Genomic DNA, 27,735 nt, shown 5'->3' with positions numbered 1-27,735 from the left:
CTATTATTTCAATTGTGTCCATTTTTTTTTTATCACCATGGCTTCCCCAGATGTATTATCTGTTAAGTAATTTTTTTTTTTGGTAAAAGCTAACTGAAGTTAAGCGATTAAATGTAACTAGGCACTCATCACTGGCAACTAACAGTGAAGGGAGCCCAATTGGTGGGGACTGAACCAATGGCATTACAGAAGAAAAATCCCCAAACTCTTAAAGGTATCCTAGAACCCTGAGGGGAAGATATAGCTGTCCTGACTCTGGGAAAGTGAACCAAAACATATTTGCTACATGTGGAGGCTCATTTGGGATAAAATGATCAGGCCCTTTGAATTTGCAGGACCCCTGGAGAAATTCTCCACCCACAACTTTCATTGATACATTGATTTGTAGGACCATAAAGAATTTTTCTATTCTCAGTTTTAATTGTATAATCATTTTTCTAGAATGTGTTTCCCTTGTAAGTCATTTCCATCTGAGACGATTTTTGTAAATTTGTGCATTTGTCAATTCACTGAATGTTTAAGGGCATTTAATTGTTGTATTATTGAATCCTACAGAAGTATAGATCTTTAGAGTAATATGGGAAGTTAGAAGTTTGCATCATTCACTTGAAAAACGTTCAATGTTTTACTTTTGCCTTTAAACAGACCTAGACTCTGCGCATGTGTATGTGCACGTGTGAGAGAGAGACAGAGACAGAGAGAGAGACAGAGAGAGCTCTTCAAATCTAAGTAAGTAGGATAAAGTTTGCCTGTGTGTCTAGAATCAACCATTAGTACTTTATTCCTTTTTTGGGGAGGAGGGGAAGGTGCCTCACTTGCCTTTGGGCTTATGTAACCTTGTGTGACCTTTTTCCCTATTGTTTCTGAATCTATTTAACTTATGATTGGAGGAGGTTTGCAATTCCATTTGGATTGACATTTCTATTGTAAGGATCTACTGGGGTAAATTTCAGGTGCCCTTGGTGTTACAAACCAGAGGAAATTTTCCTGAACTTCTAAGGGGATCAGGGATCTCCTATAGTGCAAAGATCCCTATGGAGATTTTGGTGCGTCCTGTACGGGAAGGGACATTTTGAAAAGTTGGCCCAGAGTCTAGCTGAATGACATTATACACTAGCATTCAGTAAAGCTTCATGCAGGAGAACTGGCTTTTCACCAAAGGGTAAGGGCCAACTTCCAGCTTGGCTACGGTAACCTTGGCTGTGTTTCCTTAGTCCTTAAACTGTTTCTTTCTGTATGTTTGTGGTGTTTTTCACTTGACATGGAAGCTCCAAATGTTGGTGATGATATTCCTATGTGTTTTCAGTTTGGGGTTTCCTTCAGGAGGTGACTGGTGGATTGTCTCTGTCTTTACTTGGCCCTCTGAATCTAAGAGATCTGGACAGGATTTGTTTTTTGTTTTTTTTTCAAAATATAGTGTCTAGGCCTCATTTTTATGAGGGATTTCCAACAGGGAGTCCAATTGTTCCTAAATTATCTCTTCTTGATCTACTTTCCAGGTGAGTTGTTTCTGATATAGAAATCTTACATTTTCTTCTATTTTTTCAATTTTTCAATTTTATTCTAATATTTTCTGCAGTCTCGTGGAATCATTAATTTGTATGGCCTATTCTAGCTTTCCATTTTTTTTTTGGTAAAAATTTTACCATTTTTCTTCTAAGCTATATATTCTTTCAATTCTTCTCCACAGGTCTTTTATTTTATTTTTAATCACTTGCTTCATTTCTTTTAAGTGTTCATGTAGTCTTTGGGAAAAATCCATTTTTTTTCCTTTGAGTCTCTGCCTATAGTTGTTATATAGTCAGAGTTATAATCATTTTTAATATTTGTTGGTATGATTGACTTATCTCTCCAACTTTAATGCCTGAATTAGAGCTTTGTGCCAGCTCCTTCTCTGCATTTCGGTGGGGTGATTGGCCTTGTTTGGTCTAAACCTGGGTCATCTTGGTTCCCATAATAATAATGATGATAATAATAATGATAATAATAGCTAACACTTATACAGCACTTAGTATGTGCCAGGCATTGTGCTAAACACTTTACAATTTTTATTTCATTTGAGCTTTACAGTAATGGGTAGGTGCTATTATCATCTCCATCTAGCAGAAGAGGAAATTGAGGCAGAGGTTAAGTGACTTGACCAGGGTCACACACCTAGTCTGATTTGGTCTTATTTGAACTCAGCTCTTCCTGATTCCAGCCCTAGGGCTCTGTCCACTTAGCTCCCTAGCTGCCTCATGATAGCACATGCTTCATGCATCTTTCATGTGTCTCTCCATTGTCCTTTGGGTGATCTGTAACTTTGATTCTTTTGGAGACCGCAGTATTCCAGGACTTATTGCCTCCACAGCATCACCAGAAGAATACTCCAAGAAAAAAAAAATACGGATAATAAATATCTACAGATGCCGGGCTCTGATATTCTACTTGTACTTGTGAAAACTCTCTCAAATGTGCTGGAACATCAAGGAGTCTGAAAACAACACTGGCCCAAGTTCAAAAATTTATGCCAAGAAAAAAAAAACCCTTTAAATTTGATACCTTAAATTAGCAGGAATGTTTAGACAAATCCATAATCTGGAGGAAAAAAAAACACACCCACACATCCATACATAATGTATGCCTTCCACCCTCTCATGTCAAAGATATTATTAGTAATGAATTTGTTTTATTTTGATCATTTTATATGTAAAATATTATCTTACTATCTCTCTAGACAGCCCCCACATTTTAGTACAATGCATTCCTAGAAACTGCTGTGGAAAATAAAATGGCAAAAAATGAATCATTTTTGTTTATGTATTAGTTACAAGCACTTGATAGCATTCAGTTACTCTCTTCTGCTCCTATATAGTACTTCTGTGTTAATGAGCTAGAATGGGAATGATTTTTCCAATAAGGAAGGCAGGCAGATTCAGGAGGTAGCACCTGACATTTAGCCACAAGCAGATCCAATTACTATTGGACATTTACACATAACCAACCACATCTCTCCTTTCCTTATCCTGGCCCTACCTCTGATCAACAGTTTGATCACAGACCACTGATGGTTACATATAACCACTCACACCTATGTAAACCTATATAGACACATCCGACCATCTCATTATATCAAAGAAATTAATAATAATAATAATAATGATAGCTAACATTTATACAGCACTTACTATGCATCAGGCACTGTGCTAAATGCTTTACAATTGTCATAAAAAATAGCTATGCTGAAAGGGAGGAAAGAATTTGGAACTCAAAAAAAAATTTAATAAATGTTTGAAGTTATTAAATATTAATAATAATAGCTAATATTTATATAGCACTTACTATGTGTCAAGCGCTATACTAAGTGCTTTTACAACTAGTATCTTAATAATAATGATAATAATAGCTAACATTTATATAGCAGTTACCACGTGCCAGGCACTGTACTAAGGTCTTTATTATTATCCTAATAATTTATATTGGTCATTTAATTCTCACAACAACCTGGTGATATGTGTGCTGTTATCATCCTCACTTTACAGATAAGGAAATTAAAGGGACTTGCCCAAGTGTTATGGTAATTAAGGTGGAACTTTTTTTTTTTTAAACTGTTTTCTCTTTTGGAGCACCAAGGTAATCAAGCGCCTTTGAGTCTGGCTTTGACCTGCTTAAGAAACAAGAAAGCCTAGTTCACGTAGGTTTGAGTAGCATGGTTGGGATGCCCTCTGACCCTGAGCAGGGTATATAAACTCAGAGGTTAGTGTTTTGTTCGGGGCTCTCACTCACTGGAAGAGTGTTGTGTGATTTGAGCAGACAAGACTCTAGGTAGCCACTGCAGGCCCCCTGGCTTTGAAAACCCAGATGTTGATGCCTCTCTCTCTGGTAACTATGTAATTCTTTGGTCAGACTGCTAGAGGCCTGTCTGTTGATAACTGTGTGTGTTTGCTCTGTTTATACAGTCTCTGTTTGTAATTTCTGTTTGTATTTGCTCTGAAGTTCAGGGTGCTGGCTTTTCCCCCAAACTAAGTGAATGATATATGTATGTTTGATTAAAGGAAAACTGTTAACCCCTTAAAGTTGCTTTCCTTTGAAAAGCAGATCAAAGAGCCTGTGCTAGCAGCCTTTCTGTGTGCTGGTGTTGTCAGTCTTACACAGCCACAGTAGCGGCAAGCAGCATTGTTGTTCCACCAGGGTCACACAACTAGTAAGTGTCTGAGGCAGGATTAGAATTTAGGTCTTTCTAGGTGCAAGTCCATCCTTCCCTCTAGCCACTAGCTGTCCCCTGTGGCTTTGGGCACTGTTTTTCTAGGTATTCTCCCCTACCAACCTTCACAGAACACATACACACACACACACACACACACACACACACACACACACAGTACAGCATGTTCCCCCACAGGCTAATTCCATTTAACAACTATCTGCTAAGTAGTCTCCATGTACAAAGCACCTTGCTAGGTGTTCAGAGTACAAGGATGAAATAAGGCACAGACTCTGCCGACAGGAACTTACAATCCAATACACATGGATTAGACATGAAATTAGTCATGAAGACTCTACTGATGCCTCACTGTGACATAGAGATGACGCTCCAGTTCCTAAATGCGGTGTAAGGGGAATATAAGCTCTGGCAGATGCTACCAAGCAGGTAATGACTCAGGGAAGGCTGCATGTCTGGGGGGGGCTAGGCTAAGAGAGAGAAAGAGAGACGGAGATGGAGAGATAGATAGGGAGAGAGAGACAGAGGGAGGGACAGAGAGCAAAAGAGAACAGAGAAAGAGAGAAGAGGAAGAGAGGAAAAGAGAAAGAGAGAGAGATCCTTTCTGCTGCAATCTGCAATATTTTAGATTATAGTTGCAATCTTTTTTATTTTCATGATTTAAATCCATATTCTGAGAAGTTCTAAAAGAATTTATTACATGCACATAAAAATTAAGAACCCTGATCTAGGACCCTGATCTAATAATCCAAGCCTCTTATTTTGCAGAGGGGGAAATTTGGACTGAGAGAAGTTATGAAATTTGTTTCAAGTCACCTAACTAAAATTAGTGGCAGAACTGGGACGAGAAACCAGATTTCGTGGTCAAGTGTTCTTTCTATTTTTCCATGCTATCAGAATTCCAAAGGGAGTTATTCACAATAACGTTAGAGTTATTCCACTGAGGTTTTTAAAACAAATTCCAACTCCTGAGAATAAGAATTAAGACAATAGTCATTTCCCTAAAGGTGAGTCAAAGTATCTCATACATTAGTAAAAACAAACAAAATTCATCAGGTTTGTTATTACCAATGAAAATTCACTAAGAAAATATTCAAAAACAAATTCAGCCAAGGATCAAATCTTACACTTCTTTAAAAAGTATAAAATATGTATTATCTTAAGTGCACTGTGGGCTCTTTACCTCCAAAAATGCTATTTTAAATATTCTGGTTATCTCCCCAAATTAATTCTTAAAAGATTTTGAGGGTCGCTGTCACAGACCAGATTTCCTTCCAATATATGACTTTCATTTGTTTTTAATATAACATTAACATGGATACCAAATATAATTTCTTTACTAAAATAGGTGTTGGGGATTTTTTTTAGAGGCACTTAAACTCCCAGGACAGATTTAAGTCTCCCACTGCTTTAGCACCCTCCAGTGCTTCATCCATGAAACAGCATTTGGAATTAATTTTCTAAGATTCATTTCTGACAAGAGGGGAAGTAGAAATATTTTCCTATTTGACAAAGAATATGGTGCCATCAAGGAAGAAGAGTAAGTCAACCTAATGCCATAATACCATAATAAATTCCAAATGGATTCACATATAAAAAGTTGTACTATTAAAAATTAGGAAATGGAGGGTTATATTCAAAACTGTGGAAAAGGAAAAGATTCATAACCATCCAAAGGACAGAAGAAATAAAAAAAACTCTATAATATGAAAATTTTTAAGGTTTTGCATAAATGAAATTGACCCTAGAATCAGGAGAAAAGATACAGATTAGGGAAAATTTTGCATCAAACAATTTAGATTTTTAAAAAATCTGACATACAAAATCTTTAGCGAGTTGACACAAACCTGCAAGATATTTAAGGGCCAAATAATCAAATGGAAAATTTTCAAAAGAAGAAATGCACACACTAATAAAAATAGAGGAGATAACACGAGGCCTAAATAGAGTGGAAAGGACCATAGGAATACTGGCTGTCAATTGGTTCAGCCATTCTAGAAAACAATTTGTAACTATGCAAGAAAAGTGAACTAAATTATTCAAACCATTTAATTCCAGAATTCCAGCTACTGTGGATCATGCTTCCAAAGAGACTAAAGACAGCAAGAAAAAAGTCCAAATGTATAAAAATATTCATAGAAACATTATTTATGAATACAAAAAGCTAGAAGCAAAATATATGCCCAGTGAGTAGATATTAGTAGAACAAACTGTGGTATTTGAATGTAACTGAATAAGGAACGACAAATACGTTGAAATCAGAGAAAGATGAGAAAATTTGTATAAAGTGATACATACTGAAAAAGGCAGAGTCAAAGAACATACACATAATCCCAACAATGACAACAGCTAACATGGCACTTACAAGGTGACTGGCATTGTGCTATTATTACAGAGGAGGAAAGTGAAGTGAACAGAGGTTGAGTGACTTGTCCAGGATCACGCATTTGTGATGTAATACGTACGGTAGACAAGTATACAGTGGTATCAACTATTGATCACAATCACTTACTAGGTGGCCTTCCTCAACTATTTTCAGAAAACATACTTTGGAAGACAGCATAATTTGAATGATGGCTAAAAAGTGTCTGCCATTGTTTTAGAATAAAAATTATTACATTTTCAAAAGAAGAGCGAGTCAAGCATAAGTAGTTATATTAAACAATGCATTATCCACATAAGTACAAAATCCATACTCTACAGTATTCAGTGCTGGACAAAAACATGAGTTGCCCCTTTAAACTCTGATCCTTATCCTAAATTCCAATGTTATAGATGAGTTTTGAGATAGAGCAAAGGTACAGGTTTCTAGGGCAGCCAAGTGGCACAGTGGATGGAGTACTGGACCCAAAGTCAGGAAGACCTGAATTCAAATCCGATCCCAGATATTACTAACTGAGTGATCCCGGGCAAGTCATTTAATCTCTTTGCCTCAGTTTCCCTAACTGTAAAATGGGAATAAATAAGAGTACCTACCTCACAGGGTCGTTGTCAGGATCAAATGGAAGCATATTTATGGGCTTGCTCAGCACAGTGTCTGGCATACAGTAGGTACTATATAAATGCTGATTCCTTTTCTTTATCTTCATCTAGTCTGCCCTTGGCTCCTGATACAGATACTGATACCAGATTCTGTGGTCCCAGGGACAGCTAAGACATTAATGCACTAACCTTCAATTCGAACAGCTTAATTTCACCGGTAGAATAAAAAGAAAGAGGAAGAAAAGACAGCATCCTATCTCTGACACTCTTTATCTGTGTGACCTTGGACTTTCTGGGTCTTATCTCTGGACTTTTCAGTTTCCTCATGTGTAAAATCAGAGAGTCTGTCCATTTCAGAGGGCCTCTGAGGTCTCCTAGCTCTAAACTTCTGATCCACGTTTTTAAAACCTTAAGGACTTGGGGGCTGTAGATCCCAGCCCCACATTAGACATTTCTGTGAAGCTGACTTAGGGACAATGGAAAGGTCAACAGACTGGGGGAGTGGGGCACAGTTAAGGATTGAATTCTGGTTCTAGCTACTAGCTAAGCTGTGTGGCTTTTATATGGGCTCCTTTGCTTCTCTGGGTCTCAATTTCCTCATAAGATCAGGAAGTTTAACTAGTTAACCTTAAATCCTACATCATAGAATGTTAGTGCTGGAAGGAAACTTAAGAGAGATGTTTGTCCAACAACTTCATTTCCTAGACAGATGAGAAGCCTGTGGCCTCAAAATGTGGAGCAGCTTGCTTTGGTTTACTGATTCCTAGAGTGATGCCCTTTTTATGGCTTCCCACTGGCCCCCTCATCTCTAATCATCTCTAATAGGCAGGGTACAAGCAGGTGTTATAGAAAAGGGTATCCTAAGGGAGCCTATGAGGAAAAAAGCAGAAATAGAAGCCAAACAGAAAGCAAACCTTCCTGATGGGGTGATGGGACCTGGACCCCAAAAGGCAAAGACCATGTCTCTGGAAGCAACCCAGAATCTCAGTAAGCCCCTGGGAGAAAATTATTTTCTTGTTACAGGTACATAGAGACCTGACCCTATAATTCTTCAGATAAAAGCTATCAGTGCAGGCACAGGGTGCCTGCCCAAGCACCATGCCTCTGGCAAACCTTTTTATAAACAGAACTATCTTGTCCCTTCAACAAAATGATCACTGACTCCCTGAGTTTTCCCACACATTCCAGCAGCCCAGCATCCCGACTATTTGCATATCCTGCCACTCCTTAATCCCACCCTGAATCACCTAATTAGCATGCTTAGTGTTTCTTTTTTTCACTGTCCCTTTCCTATATAAGCATCACCCCCATTACGTTGCAAGTTCCCTAACGAACTTGCCCCACCTTATCAGCGTCACAATAAACTCTGACACTTGACTGGAAGATAGTTTGAGTTCCTGAATTTATTCCAGGCAATTCCACACTATACCACTTTAGGGGTCCCCACACCCCTAAACCATGTCAGCACCTCTAAAACGGCATCATTCCCACTCTAATTTCCCAGGGACAAGTTTCCTGATAACTTAGTGAATATTGGCATAGGTCTCAGGAAATCATGGAAATCTCCTTGGCTGGGAGTTTAACTTCCTGGCGAATTCCCCATCATAACTTCCAAGGAAACTAGCCCAATTTAGAGGGACTTCCCTATTCTTTTGTTGTTGTTGTTATTGTTGACACAATGAGATTAAGTGACTTGCCCAGGGTCACACAGCTAGTAAGTGTCTGAGGTCACATTTGAACTCGGGTCTTCCTGACTCCACGTCTAGTACACTATGCACTGAGCCACCCTGTTGTTCAGTTGTGTCTGACTCTTTGTGACCCCATTTGGGATTTTCCTGGTGAAGATACTGGAGTGGTTTTCCATTTCCTTCTCCAGCTCATTTTACAGATAAGGAAAGTGAAGCAAACAGAGTTAAGTGACTTGCCCAGGGTAACATGTGTCTGAGGCTGGATTTGAACACAGGAAAATGAATCTTCCTGATTCAAGGCCTGGCAATCAATCTACTGTGCTACCTAGATGTACTGGGAATCAAGATGGGCTCTTAGCACTTATTCAACTAAGTGCCCTTGAAGAGTTTGGCCTTTGTTTCCTTGATTAAATTAGGAGCCTAGATGACCTCCTTGCCTCAAGGGAAAGCCTAGTTTACATGGATTTGAGTGACATGTTTGTGACATCAGAGGCTTTTAGACCACATGGCTTTAAGGCACATTTTTGTGATGATTTTAGGTCACTTGGGTCCTAAGGGGAGTTGCTAAGACCAGAGACAATAGTAGGAGCTTAAGAAGAGTGCATAAAAAGGGAAGACAGAGCTATTTGCTTGGGGTTCTCACTCTTGGCGGTGGTGTGCTGATGTGGAGACTCTGGGCAGCTGTAGTTAAGAGCTCTCCAGCTTGTAAACCCGGATATTTGGATTTTGTTAAACTCTGGTAACTATGCATTGAGATTTGAATCAGACAAGGTCTGTTTGTTGACATTTGTATTTGATTGTATTTGCTTTGAAGTTCAGGGTGCTGGCTTTTTCCCCTGAACTAAGTGAATGATATTTGTATGCTGGATTAAAGGAAGATTGTTAACCCCTTAACGCTGCTTTCCTTAGTAAAGCAGATCAAAAGAATCTGGGCTTGCAGCATTCCATGTGCTGGTTATTGTTGGTTTTACACAGCCACAGTAGCTGCTAGCCGAATTGTTGCAACACCAGCTTCAATGATGATAGGGAGTAGAAAGTTAATCCAAGATCAGGCAATAGGGGATCATGTTTGGGGCTCTTTGAGAGCTCCCTCCCCCCAGGAAAAAGAGGCTGTCTATATCACAGCTTCTAGTCTAAGTTTATCTGCTAGTTTAGTCATCCAGAAGCAAATCTAGATTTCTATTATTTCCTCTTTAAAATGCGAGCTGTAGGATTCAGGGTTGCCTCTAGTATCCAGGCAGAGAAAAAACCAGGCTCTACAGGTAATAAATGGAAATGTGAGAACTCAGACTTTTTAGGACAGGAAGAAATAGTAGTCATCTGGGTTCAAATCCTACCTCTGACACTTCCTAACAGGTTGATTCTGGGCAAATCACTTAATCTTTCTGAACCTCAGTTTCCTCATTTGTAAAACTGGAACAAAAGTACCTACCTCATGGTACTGTTATCAAGCTCAAATGAGATTAAAGTACACATATCTGCAAACCTTAAAGTGAAGGTTTAATGAATCTGAGTAATTATTATTAGTGGAAAATGAACAGGATAAATTGCATGAAGGATAAATTGAAAAGTAGGCTGGATGGTAGAATTAAATTCAATACAATAAGCTATTAATAAGCACTATCTCTGTCCAAGGCCCTTCACTAAAGTTCTAATCCAATACCTCATCATGGCATGGCTTTGACCTTGAGCTTTTGGAGGATTTGATAGTGAAGAACAATTTCTGGCAGAGTCTAGGAGGGCTTCATGTAGGGGGTGGCACCTGAGTTGGTCCTTGGAGGATGAGAAGTATCTCAACAGGCAAGGATGAGGAAGGAGTACACCCCACCACCCCAAGGCATGGAAGACAACCCCCACGAAGGCAAGAAAACTGGTCTGTACTGATCTACTTGGTAGCTATCACCTCAGCCCAGCCACTAGGGAAATGGAACCCAAACATTACACCAGAACAACAAATGGGGAAGCTTTTCTCCATCTTAGAAGTGGAACTGGCCTTAAGAATCTGGTTCAAAAGTATGATTAAGACAGGCCAATTAGAACAGAAGGAGTGCACGGGGGTCTATGGTTGGGCCAAGGAGAAAACCAACAGCAGAGAGATCGGATTTCCTGAGGCTAAGAATTAGAGGGAACTCCAGTGAAGGATGGAGAAGGCATCTGTCCAAGCCCACAGCTGTGTTGCCTTTAGCTGAGTTGGGGAGGGGATAAAGCAAAAAAATGACAGGTTGACTATCTGCATGAAGTAAATCATCATTAATCAAAGCCCTACACTCCTCCCTTCATGTTTTCCTGACCTTGCTCTTTGCTCTCTTCCATCCTTCAGACAGGGTGATGAGTATGGACCCTTTCCAGAAAGTTTGCTGACTCTCTCCTTGTCCTTTAATCATTCCCCAGCCCCTCCAGGGCCCATCCCTGAAGTACAGAATAGCATCTGCAAAAACAGTCCAGAACAACTTGAAACTGAGGGAGGAACCTTGGGACCCAGATTCTTTTTAATCCTTTAGGGTTTACAGTATGTTTTATTTTTAAAAATAATTTTATTTATTTTTATTCTATTATTTCATATTTTTTATTATTTTATTAACCTAATCAACATTAAATAAGCATTTCTATATACCAACAGAAAAAAGATTACATAAAACTGTGAATCTACATAAATGAACAGCTTGCTTTTATTTTTAAGCATATAATGAATTCAACATGTTATTTTCAAAACTATCCAGCTTGTCTATGTTTCCTACTTACCTTTGTTCTGTTATCCTTTATACAGTTTAAAAAAAATAATTCAATAAATGGTCACTGCACTGATCAGACCTAAAGTTCTTTAAAGCTTTACAATGTTGCTGTTATTGTATTAATTGTTCTCCAGGTTCTGCTCACTTTACTTTGCATCAGTTTATACAAATCTTCTCAGGTGTGTCTGAAACAGTCCTTTTCATTATCTCTTAGTGTACAAGAATATTCCATGACATTCATGTACCATGATATGTTCAGTCATTCCCCAATTTGTGAGCATCCTCTTAGTTTCCAATTTTTGCCACCACAAAAAGAGATGCTATAAATAGTTTTATACACATGGCTCCTTTTCCTCTTTCTTTGATCTCTGAAGTATGTATCTAATAGTGGTATTGCTGGGTTAACAGGTATGTTCAGTTCTGTGACCTTTAGGGCACCATTTCAAATCACTCTCCATAGCTCCACCAACAATATATTAACATTTGGCTTTCCTAAAGCTGTTCTAACAACTGTCATTTTCTGGTTTTGTCACTCCTGCAAATCTGATAAATATGAGATGGAAACAGGATTGTCTTAATTTGCATTTCTCTTGTTGCTAGTGATTTGGAGAATTAAAAAAAAATATGGCTGTTGAATGCTTGGATTTTTTTTTCCTTTGAGAACTGTTTATTCCTATCCATTGCCCATTTACCTGCTGGGGAAGGGCTCAGACTTTCTTCTACAAGGACCATGAACCAGAGTAAATCCAAAAAGGCTAAAAAGTGAGGATAGAGGTCAAGGACAGACTATCATGGACACTAGAATCTGGTTTCCACGATTTCCATCACTTCCTTCCAGATAATGCACAGGTCTAGTGAATGGTCAGCACCTCTGTAACCCCAAAATGAGCCTATTTCTAACCTCACAATATTCAGAAGAGGACCCTCAAACTGTGCCCTGTAGCAGACTTTCTATGGATCCCAGAGGAGGGAGGTACATCAAGTCATTTCATGGCACAAAGGCAAACTCCAGAAGGTGACACTGGGTGATTTGGCACTGTGTCCCATTCCTCTAGTGGGAGGCTCTTTGCCAGATACTTAACCCAGTTGATTAGGTATTTCCTGCCCATCATTAGGGCTGCCCATCTGTTTGCTCCCTCCCTCCAATGGTCTGAATTTCTGCTGTCCTTTTGTGGGAGATCTGTTGTCTCTACACAGTCAATCCCCAATTTGTGAGTGCCCCCTCAATTTCCAGCTTTTGCCACCACAAAAAAAGATGGCACATTTTTGTACATATGGCTCATTTCCCTCTTTCTTTGATCTCTTTGAGGTACAGAGCTAATAATGGTATTGCTGGGTCAACAGGTATATGCAGTTTTGTGACCTTTGGGGCATAGTTTCAAGTCACTCTCCATAGCTCCACCAATAATGTACTAATGTTCTTGCATTCCTACGGTTGTTTCCTACAACAGGGAGATCCTACTCTTGTTATATTCTACTTGGCAACATATATTCAATCCCATCTCAAAAACCCTCAGTGGTATTTTGATTGCCTGAGAAGCCAACCCTCCCATTCTATGGTCCGCTCTGCTGGCTGAGAACAGTTTGGCCAGGCTGAGACAGCCATGAGAATAGCAACTGGCCAGGTAAACTGGACCTTCTGCCACTTGGCAGTATTCCACATTGCAGCCCAGACTTCCCCAGTCAGGGTCTCACAAGTTAGCATTCTCAACCTAAGGTGCGACTCTTTAAGTCAAACAACCAAATGTAACTATTATTTCATGGCTCCTTAGCTCAAATTATAGAAACACAAATGGTAGGAACAGGGGAGGGGATAAAGCTACAATTTTCAGGACTGTTATCCAAAGGTCCTATTAAATACCCGTCGTTAAAAAAGAAATAAAATAAAAAACAACAGGTCAGTCCCTCTCCCACCTAACGTTGTGTTGAGAAAGATGGTATTCCTGCTACTCAAATGATGTAATCCCTGGATCTTGTATAATCATTCTAATCTCTCCTGTATTATTAAGCGTAAGAGGTGATGACATTTCAATTTAATACAATCCAACAAGCATTTATTAAATATGCACTCTGTGCCAGATAAGGTACCAGAAGTTGGAGAAACTAAAACAAAAAAAGGCAGGACGTAGCCCCTGAACTGAGCCTTACCAGGAGCTTGGGATGCAAAGAAGCAGAGGTGAAGAGGGAAAAGCATTCCAGATATGGGGGACGATCTATGAAAAAGCACAAAGGGAAAAACTGCAGTGCTGTGTACTGGGAAGAGGAACTAAACTAGTTTACCTGGAATGAGAGTACATGAAAAGAGAGTAATTGAAATCAGGGTGGTGGATTCCCTGGGCTACTAGGCTAGACCTACTTATCCTCTGTAGGCGGTGCTCATGTGGGGCAGTGGCTCTCCACCCTGGGCCAATTCAAGAGCATCCTCTTAGCTTTGGGGGTCCCCTCTCCTAACAGGAGATCTTATCCTACTCTTCCATTTCTGTGGAGTGGACAAGAATTTCCAAAGGGCTGTTAACAGATTCTTCATTTCAGTTTGTTTTGTTTGTACGAATATTGACTTCACTGTTTAAATTAATATACTACCTCCTACCAACTAGTTAGCTAATAGAAGCCATAAAGAGGTTGGCTATCTAACTTATTGACATTTATTATGTTATGGCATTTTAGGGGTGGGAATTACAAACTGACATTGTATATTTTACTAGGCTGTTTCCTTTTACGCTGTTTTGATCCCTGGTCAAACATATGGGTTTGGGGCAGCTAGGTGGCATAGTGGATAAAGTGTCAGGCCTGGAGTCAGGAAGATTCATCTTTACACTTACTAGCTGCGTGACGCTGGGCAAGTCACTTAACCCTGTTGCCTTGGTTTCCTCATCTATAAAATGATCTGGAGAAGGAAATGGCAAGCCAGTCCAGTATCTTTTCCAAGAAAACCCCAAATGAGGTCACAAAGAGCTGGACACAACTGAACAACTATAAATATCAGTTAAGAATTGTCCATTCATGCCATGTCTTCCCATTATCCAATGGGGTGTGAGCAACAAGTTTTATGCTCAACCAGATGGCATCTACTGTATTCAAGAAGGAAAACAATGCAGGTTCCAGAGAAGAGGCCAGCTATCCCCTTCAAAAGGCTATTTCTCTAATCTTTCCTGACTGCTCCTATACGTTGACCTGGCATCCATTCCGTAAACAGGTGTGCCACTTAGGGCTACTCTCATCATTTTGGTATATCATCAGTACAAACTCAGTAAGTAGTCGGGTGACAATCTCCTCTTGTTGGTGGGCTATAGAATGATTCATCAGTATGTCTAAAACACAATATAATAATTCCCAACACCAATCTGGTCTTCTAATTTAATAAGTCAACTAAAGTAGAAGTGTTTGATGCAGGAAGTAAAAATAAAATCAATACAAGATCCCAAGCAAATTGTAAGAAGCAACTATAGTCCAAAAAGAGTTCAGTTCCACTCTTTTTAAGCTGACCTGCTACTTCTCTCCCTTCATCAATAGTAGCGTCTACATAGTTGACAAACACAGAATGGCACGTAGCAATAAGTAGGCATTATGAACACTGTGCCTATCAAACATTTGATAAGTCCGAATTCTATTGACACATTAATAGCAGAAAACTAGTTCTTCAAGCAAAGAAAACTAAAACAAGAACATCTGATGTTGATACAGTGAGTCAAGGCTTAAAAAGTACGTTATGTATATTTCTAACTCAAGTTTCACACAATTGAGCTACTGAATTATCAAGATATGCCAGATGACCAAGGTTGGGCCTTCCATTTTCCCAGTCTATTTTTATAGTATGTGGGGGTGCCCTCCTGTGCAAACATGGGCCTAAACTTTTTTCCACTCAGTATTCACTATGGCTATTTTGTTTCTCTGCTTTTGTCCTGTTCTGACATTTAGATACTTTAACTGGCCAGCTCTAATCTCAAAATTCTAAGAACACATTTCAAGAAATATCCAGAAATTCCTAACTATTTCTCCAATAACACACAAATACAATCTTAGCTTGCAATAGTTTTTTCAAGGTATAGTCTCCTCGAACAAGTTTGGAAACTTTTAAGTAATTCAAATTCAACTTTTTGTCAGGAGGGTCATATCGGGAAGAACCAGAAAGATCCTCTGGAGGGTACGGTTACCTAATACAAAATTAGATCAATAGGTTTTTCAAGGAAAATGGCCCTGGGAAGGGGCTGACTACTACTAATTGTGACAATCACTGTTAAATTGGTTCTCTGTAGGCCCAAAGGGCTATAAAACTGTGCATACCCTTTGACCCTGCAATATCACTACTAGGTCTGTATTGTAAAGAGAGCAAAGAAAAAGGAAAAAGACCTATATGTACAGAAATATTTATAGGAACTCTTTTTGTGGTAGCAAAGAATTAGAAATTGAGGGTATGCTTACCAATTGTGGAATGGCTGAATAAGTTGGGGCATATGATTGTGATGGAGTACTATTGTGCTACAAGAAATAATGAGGGGGATGGTTTCAGAAAAATATAGCAAGACCCTTATGAACCGATGCAAAGGAAGTGAGGAGAACTGGGAGATCACTGTGTACAGTAACAGCAATCAATGTGGATCAACTGTGAAAGACTTGGCTATTCTGATCAATACAATGATCCAAGACAATTCCAAAGGACTCATGATGAAAAAATGCTGTCCATCTCCAGAGAGAGAACTGAAGAACTCAGTGCAAACTAAAGTATAATTTTCTCACTTTCTTTTTCTTTCTTTTTAAAAAAATAAATATGGTTAATATGAAAATATGTTTTGCATGATTTCCCATGTATAGCTGATATCATACTGCTTGCCTTCTCAGTGGGTGGGAAAGGAGGTGGGAGGGAGGGAAAGAATTTGGAACTCAAAAGTTTAAAAGAAAAGAATGTTAAAAATAAATAAATAATAAAATTTTAAAAAAACATTCAGTTCCCTCTTAGTCACAGCTCTGATATACTTAAATAGTATTACCAATTCTGACCCCTCCCATATACAACCACATGTCTACAATCACACCTCTTCTCCATTATACAAGATAGGTCAATTTATGATAGTTATATCATCAAACCAAAACTAAATTTCTATTCAATTGTAACATGCAATCCATAAAACCACATTGAAAAAAATCATGACTGTAAAAGAAATCAAAGGGAAAACAAATAGTATCTTCATGGAGGAAGTTTAGAAAGCCAGATCCAGAGATCTTTTGATTACCCATATGGAAAGAAATTTTTCATATAAACTCATCCTGATCAATAAATATATCAAGTAAACCATCACTTTAAGCTGGCCAAATATGAGCTGACTGAAATGTTATAATCCTTCTAAGCAATTACCAAACTTGGAGGTGCAAAGTACCACTTGGCTGAGCAAAAGAAATAAATAAAACATAAATTATTTAGATCAATTGGTATATGCAACTGACTAATTCTATGATCTACCATGGTCCAGTAGAAAAAGCTCTGGCTCTGGGGTCAAAGGACTTGGATTCAAATCCCTCTTCTGATGTTTACTTCCTACACGACTGGACAAGTCATTTAACCTCCCTGGGCTTCAGTTTCTTCATTTGTAAAATAAGAGTGATAACCCCCCAAATCCCTTCCATTTCTGAATCTATGAACCAATGAACTTCAAAATTACTCTCAGTTCACAGCCTTTTATCCTTCTGCCTCTCCCTCTGTTAAAACTGATAAACCTAAAAGACAGATCCGACTATGAAAATCCCCCCAACCAAAAAATTTTTCATTGTTTCCTATTGTTTCTAGTATAACATACAGCCCAACCTTTAAAGCTTGAATATAACTCCCGCCCAGACATTATTTCATGTTAATGCCTTTCGCATAATTTCCATGGCAATCAAACCAGCCTACCAGCTGTTCCCCATACATGACATCCTAACCCCTGCCTCAGCCAGTGTCTTTACACAAGGGGTCTCCCAAGTCTGGAATATTCTCCATCTTCACCTTTGCCTCTTAGAATTCCTAGCTTTGAACACTGTACACAGTAACAGCAGCGCTGTGCAATGACCCACCACTCTATTAGACTTAGCTCTTCTTAGCAGGGCACTGGTCTAAGAGAATTCCAAAAGACTCATGAGGGAAAATGCTATCCACATCCAGAGAAAGAACTATGGCATCTGAATGAAGATTGAAGCATTCTGTTTTCTCTTTTTCCTTTTTGTTTTTTTTTTTCTTCTCATGGTTTTTCCTTTTTTTTCTGATTCTTCTGTCACAACATGTGTGGAAAGATGTTTAATATGATTGTACATGTATAGCCTATATCAGATTGCATGCCATCTTGAGGACAGGGGAGTTGAAGGAGGGGGAGGAAATTAAGAACTCAGAATCTTATAAAAGTGAATGCTGAAAACTAAAAATAAGTAAATAAATACATTTTTAAAAATTAAAAAAGGAAAGAATCCCCAGCTTCATTCAAAGTACAATTCAGCTGTCAACTCCTATACAAGACCTCCAGATGTCCTCCCAAATTGTCAGTGCCTTTCCCTCTTGAAATATCTTTGCATATGTGTACAACTTTGAATGTGTCACCTTGTTGGATTTTCCCTTTATATCTCTGCACCAAGAGGTGTAGAGGTGCATGGCGGGGAGGGTATGACTGAGAGCAAACTAGGACAGCCTAGAGAGATGCTAATGAAGGACCAAGGTAACTGAGATCTTAGAGACGCAAGACAGAAGAATGGGGCCGGGGGGGGGGGGGGGGGGCCCGCGGGGCGGCACACACAGAGATACTGAGCTCGAATGACTACTAGATATAACTCCATAATAGACAGTTTGCATTTACAGGAGAGCTCTATTTCCTAGGTATAGTGCTAAGCCTGAGTGCTTTGTAGTACACGACCCTGGAACATCCAAGGACAGGTGGTTGGGTTATGAGTCTGTGAAGAGATTGGGCTACTCAAATGTGATGATCTCAGCTTGGACTTCACTAAGCCTCAACCTGGGGGAAAAACATGGAAAGACCTGCAGGAAATAAGGAAGAGTGAAATGAGCAGAACCAAGAGAAGGGTATATGCAGTAACAGCGATATTGTCTAAAGAATAACTGTGAACAACTTATTCTGAATATTATAAATACTCAACTCAACCACAAATGACCTATGAAGGAAGATGCTCTCCAGAGAAAGAACTCATAAACAGAAGAATGTATAGTATGGTTTTACATATATGTGTCAAATGGTGGCCTTTTGAGAGGAAGACAGTTCAGAACTTAAAATGTAACAAAAAAAAAGTATTTTTTAAAAGTCTCAACCTGGGGAGGTTTCTTATCCGAGATCTTTTTTCCTGAAATAGAACCTTATTCTTTATTTCTAACTGTATTTCAAGTATATGTGAATTATTCCCGTTACCAATGCAATCTACACTTCCACGTCTTAGCTAGGGGTTTGGGGGGTTACTGAGGCAGGGGGGAAAAAACTAAACCAAAAATTCATCACCTCCTTGCCGGCTCAATGAGATAAACTTCTTTTCATTTGAATCGGAGCTTGGAAGAATCTGTGCACCTCACAGACATAGACTTTGAAAGGGCTGTTCACACCTTCACCGCACATAAGGGTGGAGCAGGGCTTCCAAGGATCCTCGCAGTTGTCTGTGAGGTTTGTCTTGCTTTCTGGCTGCCGAGGGTTCGGCTTCCCTAAATTTGGTGGGTCCTGGTATTTTCAGGGCAACAGACTCTTCAGAGTCATAGAGTGGAGAAAGACGCATGGGAAGTATCTCTAAACTGGATCTATAGCTGGAAGACGCAGATAACATAGTAGCTACAAAAAGTGCAACATCTCTACACCTCGTTCAGCCTCAGAGTCTCCCAGGGTTACACGAAGGGGGCGGACTAGATGTCCTGGAAGGCCCCCTACCAGCATTACAATTCTGTAAATGCTCATAATTGGGTGAAAGGTGTTAGGAAGCAGGAAGCGTGCAGCTAGAAAGCGAAAGGCCAGTGGAGCCAGGGGGCGCCCGGAGCGGCGGGAGGAGGAGCCTGCCACTTTGGGGACACTCGGAAGGAGCTTTTTTTGGGGGGGGGGGAGCGGGGGAAATTAAAGGCCCGGCATTCACGTGTGCGTAAAGCCGGCGCGGCTCTCTTAGCAAACTGGGGAAGCTGTCGAGAAGTGCAGCGAGGATTGGGGGGTGCCGGCGGCTGGGGGTGGGGGGGCAGAAACTCACACGTCGCGCAGGAGCCCCGCTCCGGTTCCGGCTCCGGCTCTGGCAGCAGCTGCGGCCGCGCGCCCGGCCTTCTGCAGCAGTCGCAGCGCCATGCTCCCGCTCCCGCTCCCGCTCGTGCCCGGGCCTCACACGCCTTCCCCCGGACCGCTGCAGCTCCACCCGCCCCGAGCTTCCCGGCTCGCGCCGCACGCCGCGCGGCTCCCGGGGCGCCGATTGGCCCGAGGGGGCGGCGCGGCGGGGCGCCTGGGCCAAGGTCGCTGGCACGGCCTCGGCCGGGGGAGCCGGCGCTGCTCGGGCACGGAGGAGGCTTTTTGTGTCTTTTCTGGGATGTTCTGTTGTTGACTTCAGATAAGCCGGGCCGCCGCCCGGCACTGGTTGCTTCGGCCCCAACTCGAATGGAAACTTTTTATCCGGATTTGGAACGTGTATTGTCAGATTTTTTTCCCGATATTTTCATCGGCTTTGCTGACTTTCCCCGTTTTTCCTTCATTTGTATATTTTTATTTTTGTATTTTTATATTTTTAATTTTTATTTATTTTTATTTTGTTTTATTTTATTTATATTTTTAAAATTATATGGGATAGCCCTCTGGAATGGAAAGAGAAATTTACTGTAAACTATCGCGAATAAAATTTAGATTAAAAATAAAAGCTATGAATAGAATTGTATTTTAAAGAAATTATTGGAACAGAGCTTTAGAATCAGGTTATACGTGTCTGTGTTGTGGACTGAGAAATTACACATACCTCTCTTCCCATATGAGTCTTCCCTGCCCAGAAATGTATTATTAAAATACAATCCTCACGTTTTATCTTAATTTTGTTTTATGGGCTTGTCTTTAACCCAGGTTGATCTTGTTTCAGAATGGGTTAACTGCTGAAGCTAAGAGAAGACGGAGAATTTGCAGGAATGAGTCTTTCCTAGTAAATGCTTCTAACAGCATCGTGAGCAGGCGGTTTGTCTTCTAGGTTTTTAAGAATTTGGGTTTTAGAGTTAAATTTAAAGCCCAAGAGACTCGAAGTTCTGGGTTGCTAATGCTGCCTCTTTCTCCATACAGAAGCAACAACAGCTTTTTACCTCTTTCCTGATCTGGGCTTCTAATTATAATCCAACTTTAAAAAGAAAAAAAACTTGCCACCTTGAGCTCGTCTCTTTTCTTCCTTTTCTCGGATTAAGTTCATTATTTTAAAGAGCTTGCTGTATGTGTGAGTGCACTAAACTCCACACTGCAAAAGAAGGGGAAAAGGTAGATAAATGTGTGATGTAAGTTACTTTGCCTGACCACTTGGAGCTTCCAGTCTCCTATGGAAATGGCATGCACATAGAAATAACCAATAACAGACTCCATGGTAGAGGTAACCCTGGGTTCAATTCTAGCCTCGGACAGACACAGACCTGGTGATCTTAATTTTTGTAGGTAGTTGTCTGCATTTTGTCTCCTCCCAGAGACCCCATACAGACTTGGCCTGAAAAGAAGGAAACCCTGCTTTCAATTCCAGCCTCTGACACACACACACAGACTCTGGGGGAGTCACTTAATTTTTGTACACAGTTTGTTTGCATGTTGTCTCCCTCTTTAGACTCCAAACTCAAACGCAAGGACTGTCTTTTGCCAGTCTTTGTATATCCCCATTGCTTAGCACAGTGCCTACCTAGCACAAGAGTGGTGATTAATAAATGCTCCTTGACTGACCAAATAAGATGCTATAGATGTCAAGCACACCAGCCCACAACACTCTGGAGTGCTGCCTGAACCTCATTAAAACATAATTGGGAATTTTAAAAATAAATAAATAAAAATACAGTAGAACATAGATAATGTTAATATGTGGTTTTCAAAGTCAATATGGGCCAGCGGAGATCCTTATGTAGGATTTAGTGGTCCTCTTTTTTTATTTGCTAGGCAACTTTCTTAAACTAATAGGGGAAGTTCCCTCCCTATACCAATGCAATCACAGGTACAGGCCCTATCCTGTAAATAATTATAATAGTGCTATTTGGGATCCAGGGGAGAAAGGTAATTACAGTCTAGGGGGAAAAAGGAGGGAGAGAATCAGGGAAGGCCTCCTGGGGATGATGTTTAGACTAGACATTAAGGGATGGGTGAATATTCAAACAATCGTGGGATGTTAACGGGGACATTCCAGGCACTGGGGACAAAGAGCAAAGGCATGAAACAGAAAAGGGCAAAGCATTTTCTGGGGACTGAGATGAATGAAAAACTGAGAGACAGCATCTCTGTGTAATTAACAACTTATTAATTAGGCTAGCAAATAATCAATAAATTGATGGTCAGTGGTCTCCATAACCAAAGATAAAAACATGGAGATCCCCGAATGCTTAACTACCTTTGGAAAAGGAGGTACCCCTGACAGGTGAAAATCAACTCTGATTGGTGAACAATTAATAAGGAAGTGGACATATTAATGAGAAAGTAGACTAAAAATCTTCAGCTCCTCCTGCTGAAAACATGACTTAATTGTGTGACTCAGACTTCTCCAGCAATCTGGATAAAGAAATCCATCTCTACCCAGACCACTCTGATTGGCTTTCTCTTTCATAAGCTGGATTACCCTAAACTCCAATGGGGGCTGCAAGGGCATATACCTACTTCCTAAGGACAAGAATTCACCTAGTTAGATTCTATTTTTAAGGTCTTCTGGTTGGGTGGGGTCCTGCCCAAGAATGCAGAGCATGTGCCCAGTGGATTTGGGCAATCTCATCTATTGGCAATGTACTTCAGATTCTGACTGATTCATCTGCAGGGACTGGTCCCTGAATGAGGAAATAAAGGGAAAACCCTAATCTTAATTTAATAATTATTTATTAATGTAATAGAAAATAATAATTTTTCTTGGGCTGATGAGTTGCCCACTTTGCTGTTCAAATTGTCAACATACTTATCATCCTAGTCCAAGTCTGAGGCGTGCCAGATTGTGAAGGTTTCCTAAATGCCAAGAAAAGAAGTTTGATATGGAGTCAGAAGGCAGCTCTACCAGTAGTATCAGCATGGTACGGGAGAAAAAGAACAGAATATGAAACCCTAAACAGGGTCACAAAGAGTTGGACATGACTGAACAACATGAAGCCTGAGCTCCATTGTTGTTGTTCAGTTGGGTCCAACTCTGTGACTCCATTTGAGGTTTCCTTGGCAAAGATACTAGAGTGGTTTGCATTTCCTTCTCCCATGCATTTTAAGGATGAGGAAACTGAGGCAAAAAGGGTTACATGACTTGCCCAGGGCCACACAGTTAGTACCTGTCTGAGGCCAGATTAGAACTCAAGGAGTCTTTCTGACTCCAGGCCCTGCACGCTATCCACTGTGCCACCTAGTGGCCCTGCAGTTCCATTACTACCCGTAAAATCTTAAGAGGAGTCACTTAACTTTGGTTTCTTTAATTGTAAAATGAGATGATTGGATTGAATGACCTCAGAGGTCCCTTCCATCTCTAAATTTATGACCCTATGAACCCACCTGTGTGACAGGGGACAAATAGGCAACTTCTTTGGGTTTCAGTTTCCTCATTTGCAAAATGAAAGGGTCCCTTCTAGATCTGAATCTATAAACTATGATCATACTTCTTTTTTTATAAGTTAATTTATTTATTTTTAGTTTTCAACATTCACTTCCATAAGTTTTAAATTTTCTTCCCTCCCCGTATAGGCATTTTTTTTGCATTAGTCATGTCGTATAGAAGAATTAGAACAAATGGGAGGAACCATGAGAGAGAAAAACATAAAACAAAACAAAGATAAATAATAAATAAAAAATAGTCTGCTTTGTATGATCATACTTCTTACATATGCTTCCAGAGCCTCAGTTTCCCTCTCTGTAAATTGAGTCATTATACTAGATGATAGCTGAGTTCTTTTTTTAACTCCAAATTCCAAAGATTCTATGAATTTTACTCAATAGGCAGTAGGGAGACACTGAAAGGTTTTAAGCAGAAGAGAATCATCACTAGATTTATGCATAAGGAAAGTAATGTGGCAGTACAGCGAGGGATAGATTGGAGACATGAGAGAGCGTGGAGACAGGAAGACCTAAAAGAGGTCTATTGCAAGTGCCTATGTGTGGTAATGAGCAATTACACAAGGATGCTAGATGTGGAAATATAGCATCGATAGGGCTTGATTATAGGTAGTATATGAGTTATACTCATGAGTTATATATAACACCAGAGTTTTTAATGTGGCAGACCAGGTGGTGCCACTAATAGAAACAGTATAGTCAGAAGAAGTCAAGTTTAGGGGGCAAAGTTCAGATTTCAATGTGTTGAGTTTGCAGTACTAGTGGGAAATACAGATAGAAAAACAACCTGGAAAGATGTGGGCTTGAATCTAGGAAGAGAGTTCAGGGTTGGAGACATAGACCTGGGAGTCACCCGTATGCAGATAGTACTTAAAGGTATTGAAGTGAATGAAATTGCCAAGAGACATTGTGTAAAAAAGAAGAGGGCTAAAGGATAGACCTCTAGAGAATATGGATTGTGAAAACAATGAGGAATCTGTGAAGAAGAGCAAGGAGCCATTAGAAAGATAGGAATAAAAAGAATTTAAAAAAACAAAAACAAAAAAGTAGGAAGAGAATGCAAAGAGTGAAGGAGAGTTTATCCAGAAAGGAGGAAGGGGCAGTGGTTCAAATGCCAAGAAGGATGAGGACTGAGAAAAGTTATCCTCAAGATGGCAGAGTGAGCAGAAGTAAAACAACGCAGTTTCCTCAAAATACTCCAACAAAGTTTTAAAAAGTAAGAAATCAATAGGAATGATCAAGAAATCCAAAGATCTATATTGTAAAGTGACGATCATGAAAACAATCTGGTACTGGCTAAGAAATAGCATGGTGGATCAGTGGAATAGGTTGGGTACACAATACACAGTAGTAAATAACCACAGTAATCTAGTGTTTGATAAACCCAAAGATCCAAGCTTTTGGGGCAAGAACTCGGCATTTGACAAAAACTGCTGAGAAAACTGGAAAGCAGTTTGGCAGAAACTAGGCAAAGACCAACATTATATACCATATACCTAAAATGGTCTACATGGATAAATGATTTAGATATGAAAGTTTTCATAAGAAAACTAGGAGAACATGGAAAAATTTACCTGTCAGATCTATGGATAAGGGATCAGTTTATGACCAAACAAGAGATAGATAGGATCACAGAAAGTAAAATGAATAGTTTTGGATATCATGAAATTAAAAAGTTTCTGCACAAATAAAACCAATTCAGCCGCAATTAGAAGGAAACTAGGAGGGGGAATTTACAGCAAGTTTCTGAAAAAAAAGGGCCTCATTTCTCAAATACATGGGGAACTGAGCCAAATTTATAAAAATGAGAGTCATTCTCCAATTGATAAATGGTCAAAGTATATGACCAGGCAGTTTTCAGAAGAAGAAATCAAAACTATCAATAGACACATGAGAAAATGATCTAAATCATTTATCAGAAAATGCAAATTAAAACAATTCTGAGATATCACCTCACATCTATCAGACTGGCTAACATGACTGAAAAGGAAAATCACGAATGCTGGAGGAGATGTAGAAAAATAGGGATGCTATTGCATTGTTGGTGGAAATGTGAACTGGTCCAACCATTCTAGAGAACAATTTGGAGTATGCCCAAAGGGCTATAAAACCATGCATACCCTTCAACCCAGCGACACCACTGCCAAGTCTGTATCCCAAAGAAATCAAAGAAAAGGGAAAAGGACCTATATGTACAAAACTATTTATAGCAGCTCTTTTTGTGGTGGCAAAGAACTGGAAATTGAAGTGATACCCATCAACTGGGGAATGGCTGAACAAGCCGTAGTTTATGATTGTGATGAAATACTATCGTGCTGTAAGAAATGACAAGTAGAATGTTTTCAGAAAAACCTGTAAAGTCTTACATGAACTTATGCGAAGTGAAGTAAGCAGTACCAGAAGGACATTGTACACAGTGACAGCAATATTGTAAAGATGATCAAATGTGAAAGACTTAGCTACTCTGATCAAGACAATGATCCAAGACAATTCCAAAGGATGCGTAATAAAAAATGGTATCCATCTCCAGAGAAAGAACTGATGAACTCTGAGTGCAGATTGAAGCATACTTTTTTCACTTTCTTTATCTTTCTTGGGATTTTTTGGTGTGTTTTCTTTTGCAACATGGCTAATATGGAAATATGTCTTGCATGACTTCACATGTATAATCAATATCTTATTGCTTGCCTTCTCAAGGGGTGGGGGAAGGGCATGAGGGAGAAAGAGATTTGGACCTCAAAATTTTAAAAAATAAGTGTTAATTTAAAAAATAAAAGTGGGAAATAGTTAATGAAATAAATAAAAATATATTTTAAAAAAGAAACGGAAGGAGAAACTACAGATAAATGTGGACAGTAGAGAAAGGATCCAGTCACAAAAGCCTGGCCTGGGATGCCAGAGAAGCTTTCTGTCACAGAGGCCATGGATGAGCTAGGGAAGCCTGTAGCCTGTTGCTGTATGGGAACAGAGAGATGGGACTCTGGACCAAGACTCTGGAACCTACAGCTGTGTTTCTCTGACCTCAAACTTCTCTGAAGCCTGTGGGAATAGGACCAGCAGGGTGATAATCAAAGTGCATCCTGAATCAGACTCTGAGGCAGCTTGCCTCTGCCAATGACCTAGAGCAGTGTGCTGGCAGGAGATGCTTCTGAGATCCTTAAAGCACATAGTGATCATTACCAGGTCCACTCTCCCCATAATGCCCCAGATAGTACCAAAGACACCTTCGTTATTGCTTCCAGTAGTGCACAGAGGTTGACTCCAGTACTAAGTCCCAATTCAGGAAGTAAGGCTGGAAAAATGAATAAGCACAAGCAAGTCTTTGGGAACCTTTGAGAAAGTAAATGATGGAAATCACAAGGGATTGAATGCAGCTGAAAAGTTTAGAGGGGCTACTGAACTTGAATCATACCAAGAAATATGAATTATCAGAGGACTGTGGGATTGAAATTGATTCCTTCAACTATTGTGCATTATTTTACTACCAATATTCAGTACTGACATCCTTAACATAGTTGAAATAAATTTCCAGATAAGCAAACAATGCCACATTTATTTTAATTCCCATCCATGGAATGAATGATCTCATAGACTAATGCTGTCTTTCTGAATTTGAGTCAGGGACTTTTTTGAGTTCAATTTTCTCGGGAAATGGACAATTAAATATCTGTCCTCATTAATCTTAGGAATCTTTGGCACATGGATACCACAGCTATGCTTTTGACACATCAGTACGCTTAGAAGAGCCAAGCCATTGGAGAAAAATGTCTAGTCAGCACCAACTTCGCTATAACTGTTTAAAAATTAAACAACTTTCAGCTCTTGAAGGCCAATAATTTTTTTTGAGCCAGCTGCTAGTGAATGACTACTGCATTCATACATTATAAGTACTCCCTGTTAATACTACAAACTACTTAGCATAGTCATTTTTTCCTTCCATATCATATTTACCTGCTCATAGTCTAAAACTGTCTTTTACAGCTGGTAAAACCTGAATTCATCTTTGCAAAGATGGAAAAGGGTGGCCTATAATGTTTATTGACTATGAAACTCAAAGCAGGGATCCCAAACCTGAGGCTAGGACAGCATGGGGGCTGCTGGCAGACACCCAAGGCGTGTCATTATAGCTCTTTGGTGCTTTGTTCAGACGATATTTACCATTTTTGGAAAAAGTCCACTTATTCCTATGCTTTTAATTTTTTTTAAACATAAATAGATGTTGCATTTTGTGTATAGTTAAACCTATATATGTGTGTATGTCTATATCAATTTCGCGATTCTTATTGTTTTTATTAGTGTAATTTATTATGTTTATAATTTACCTAATGTTGAGCCAACCCTATAATCCTGTTATAAAGTTCACCTGGTTAGAGCATGCAACCTTTCAAATGTGTTGTGGTGGTATC

The 27,735-nt window shown here is 39.6% G+C and overlaps 1 protein-coding gene across 2 annotated transcripts in view; it reads right to left on the bottom strand.

Moving 5' to 3' along the window:
* CLYBL (citramalyl-CoA lyase) overlaps window positions 1-19,992 on the bottom strand; it is a 363,153-nt gene extending 343,161 nt beyond the window's left edge. Inside the window, exon 1 of one of the 2 annotated variants that reach the window (XM_036757003.1) lies at window positions 19,797-19,992. In XM_036757003.1, the coding sequence (XP_036612898.1) occupies window positions 19,797-19,888 (92 nt within the window). In that variant the 5' untranslated portion in view covers window positions 19,889-19,992. The remainder of the gene's footprint in view (window positions 1-19,796) is intronic. The other variant, XM_036757005.1, reaches the window with a different exon arrangement.
* Window positions 19,993-27,735: the final 7,743 nt, after the last annotated feature.

This window comes from Trichosurus vulpecula, chromosome 4, assembly GCF_011100635.1.
Source record: "Trichosurus vulpecula isolate mTriVul1 chromosome 4, mTriVul1.pri, whole genome shotgun sequence".
NCBI lineage: Eukaryota > Metazoa > Chordata > Mammalia > Diprotodontia > Phalangeridae > Trichosurus > Trichosurus vulpecula.
The sequence above is the reverse complement of the archived record's forward strand: the minus strand, read 5'-3'. Positions and strand labels throughout refer to the sequence as shown.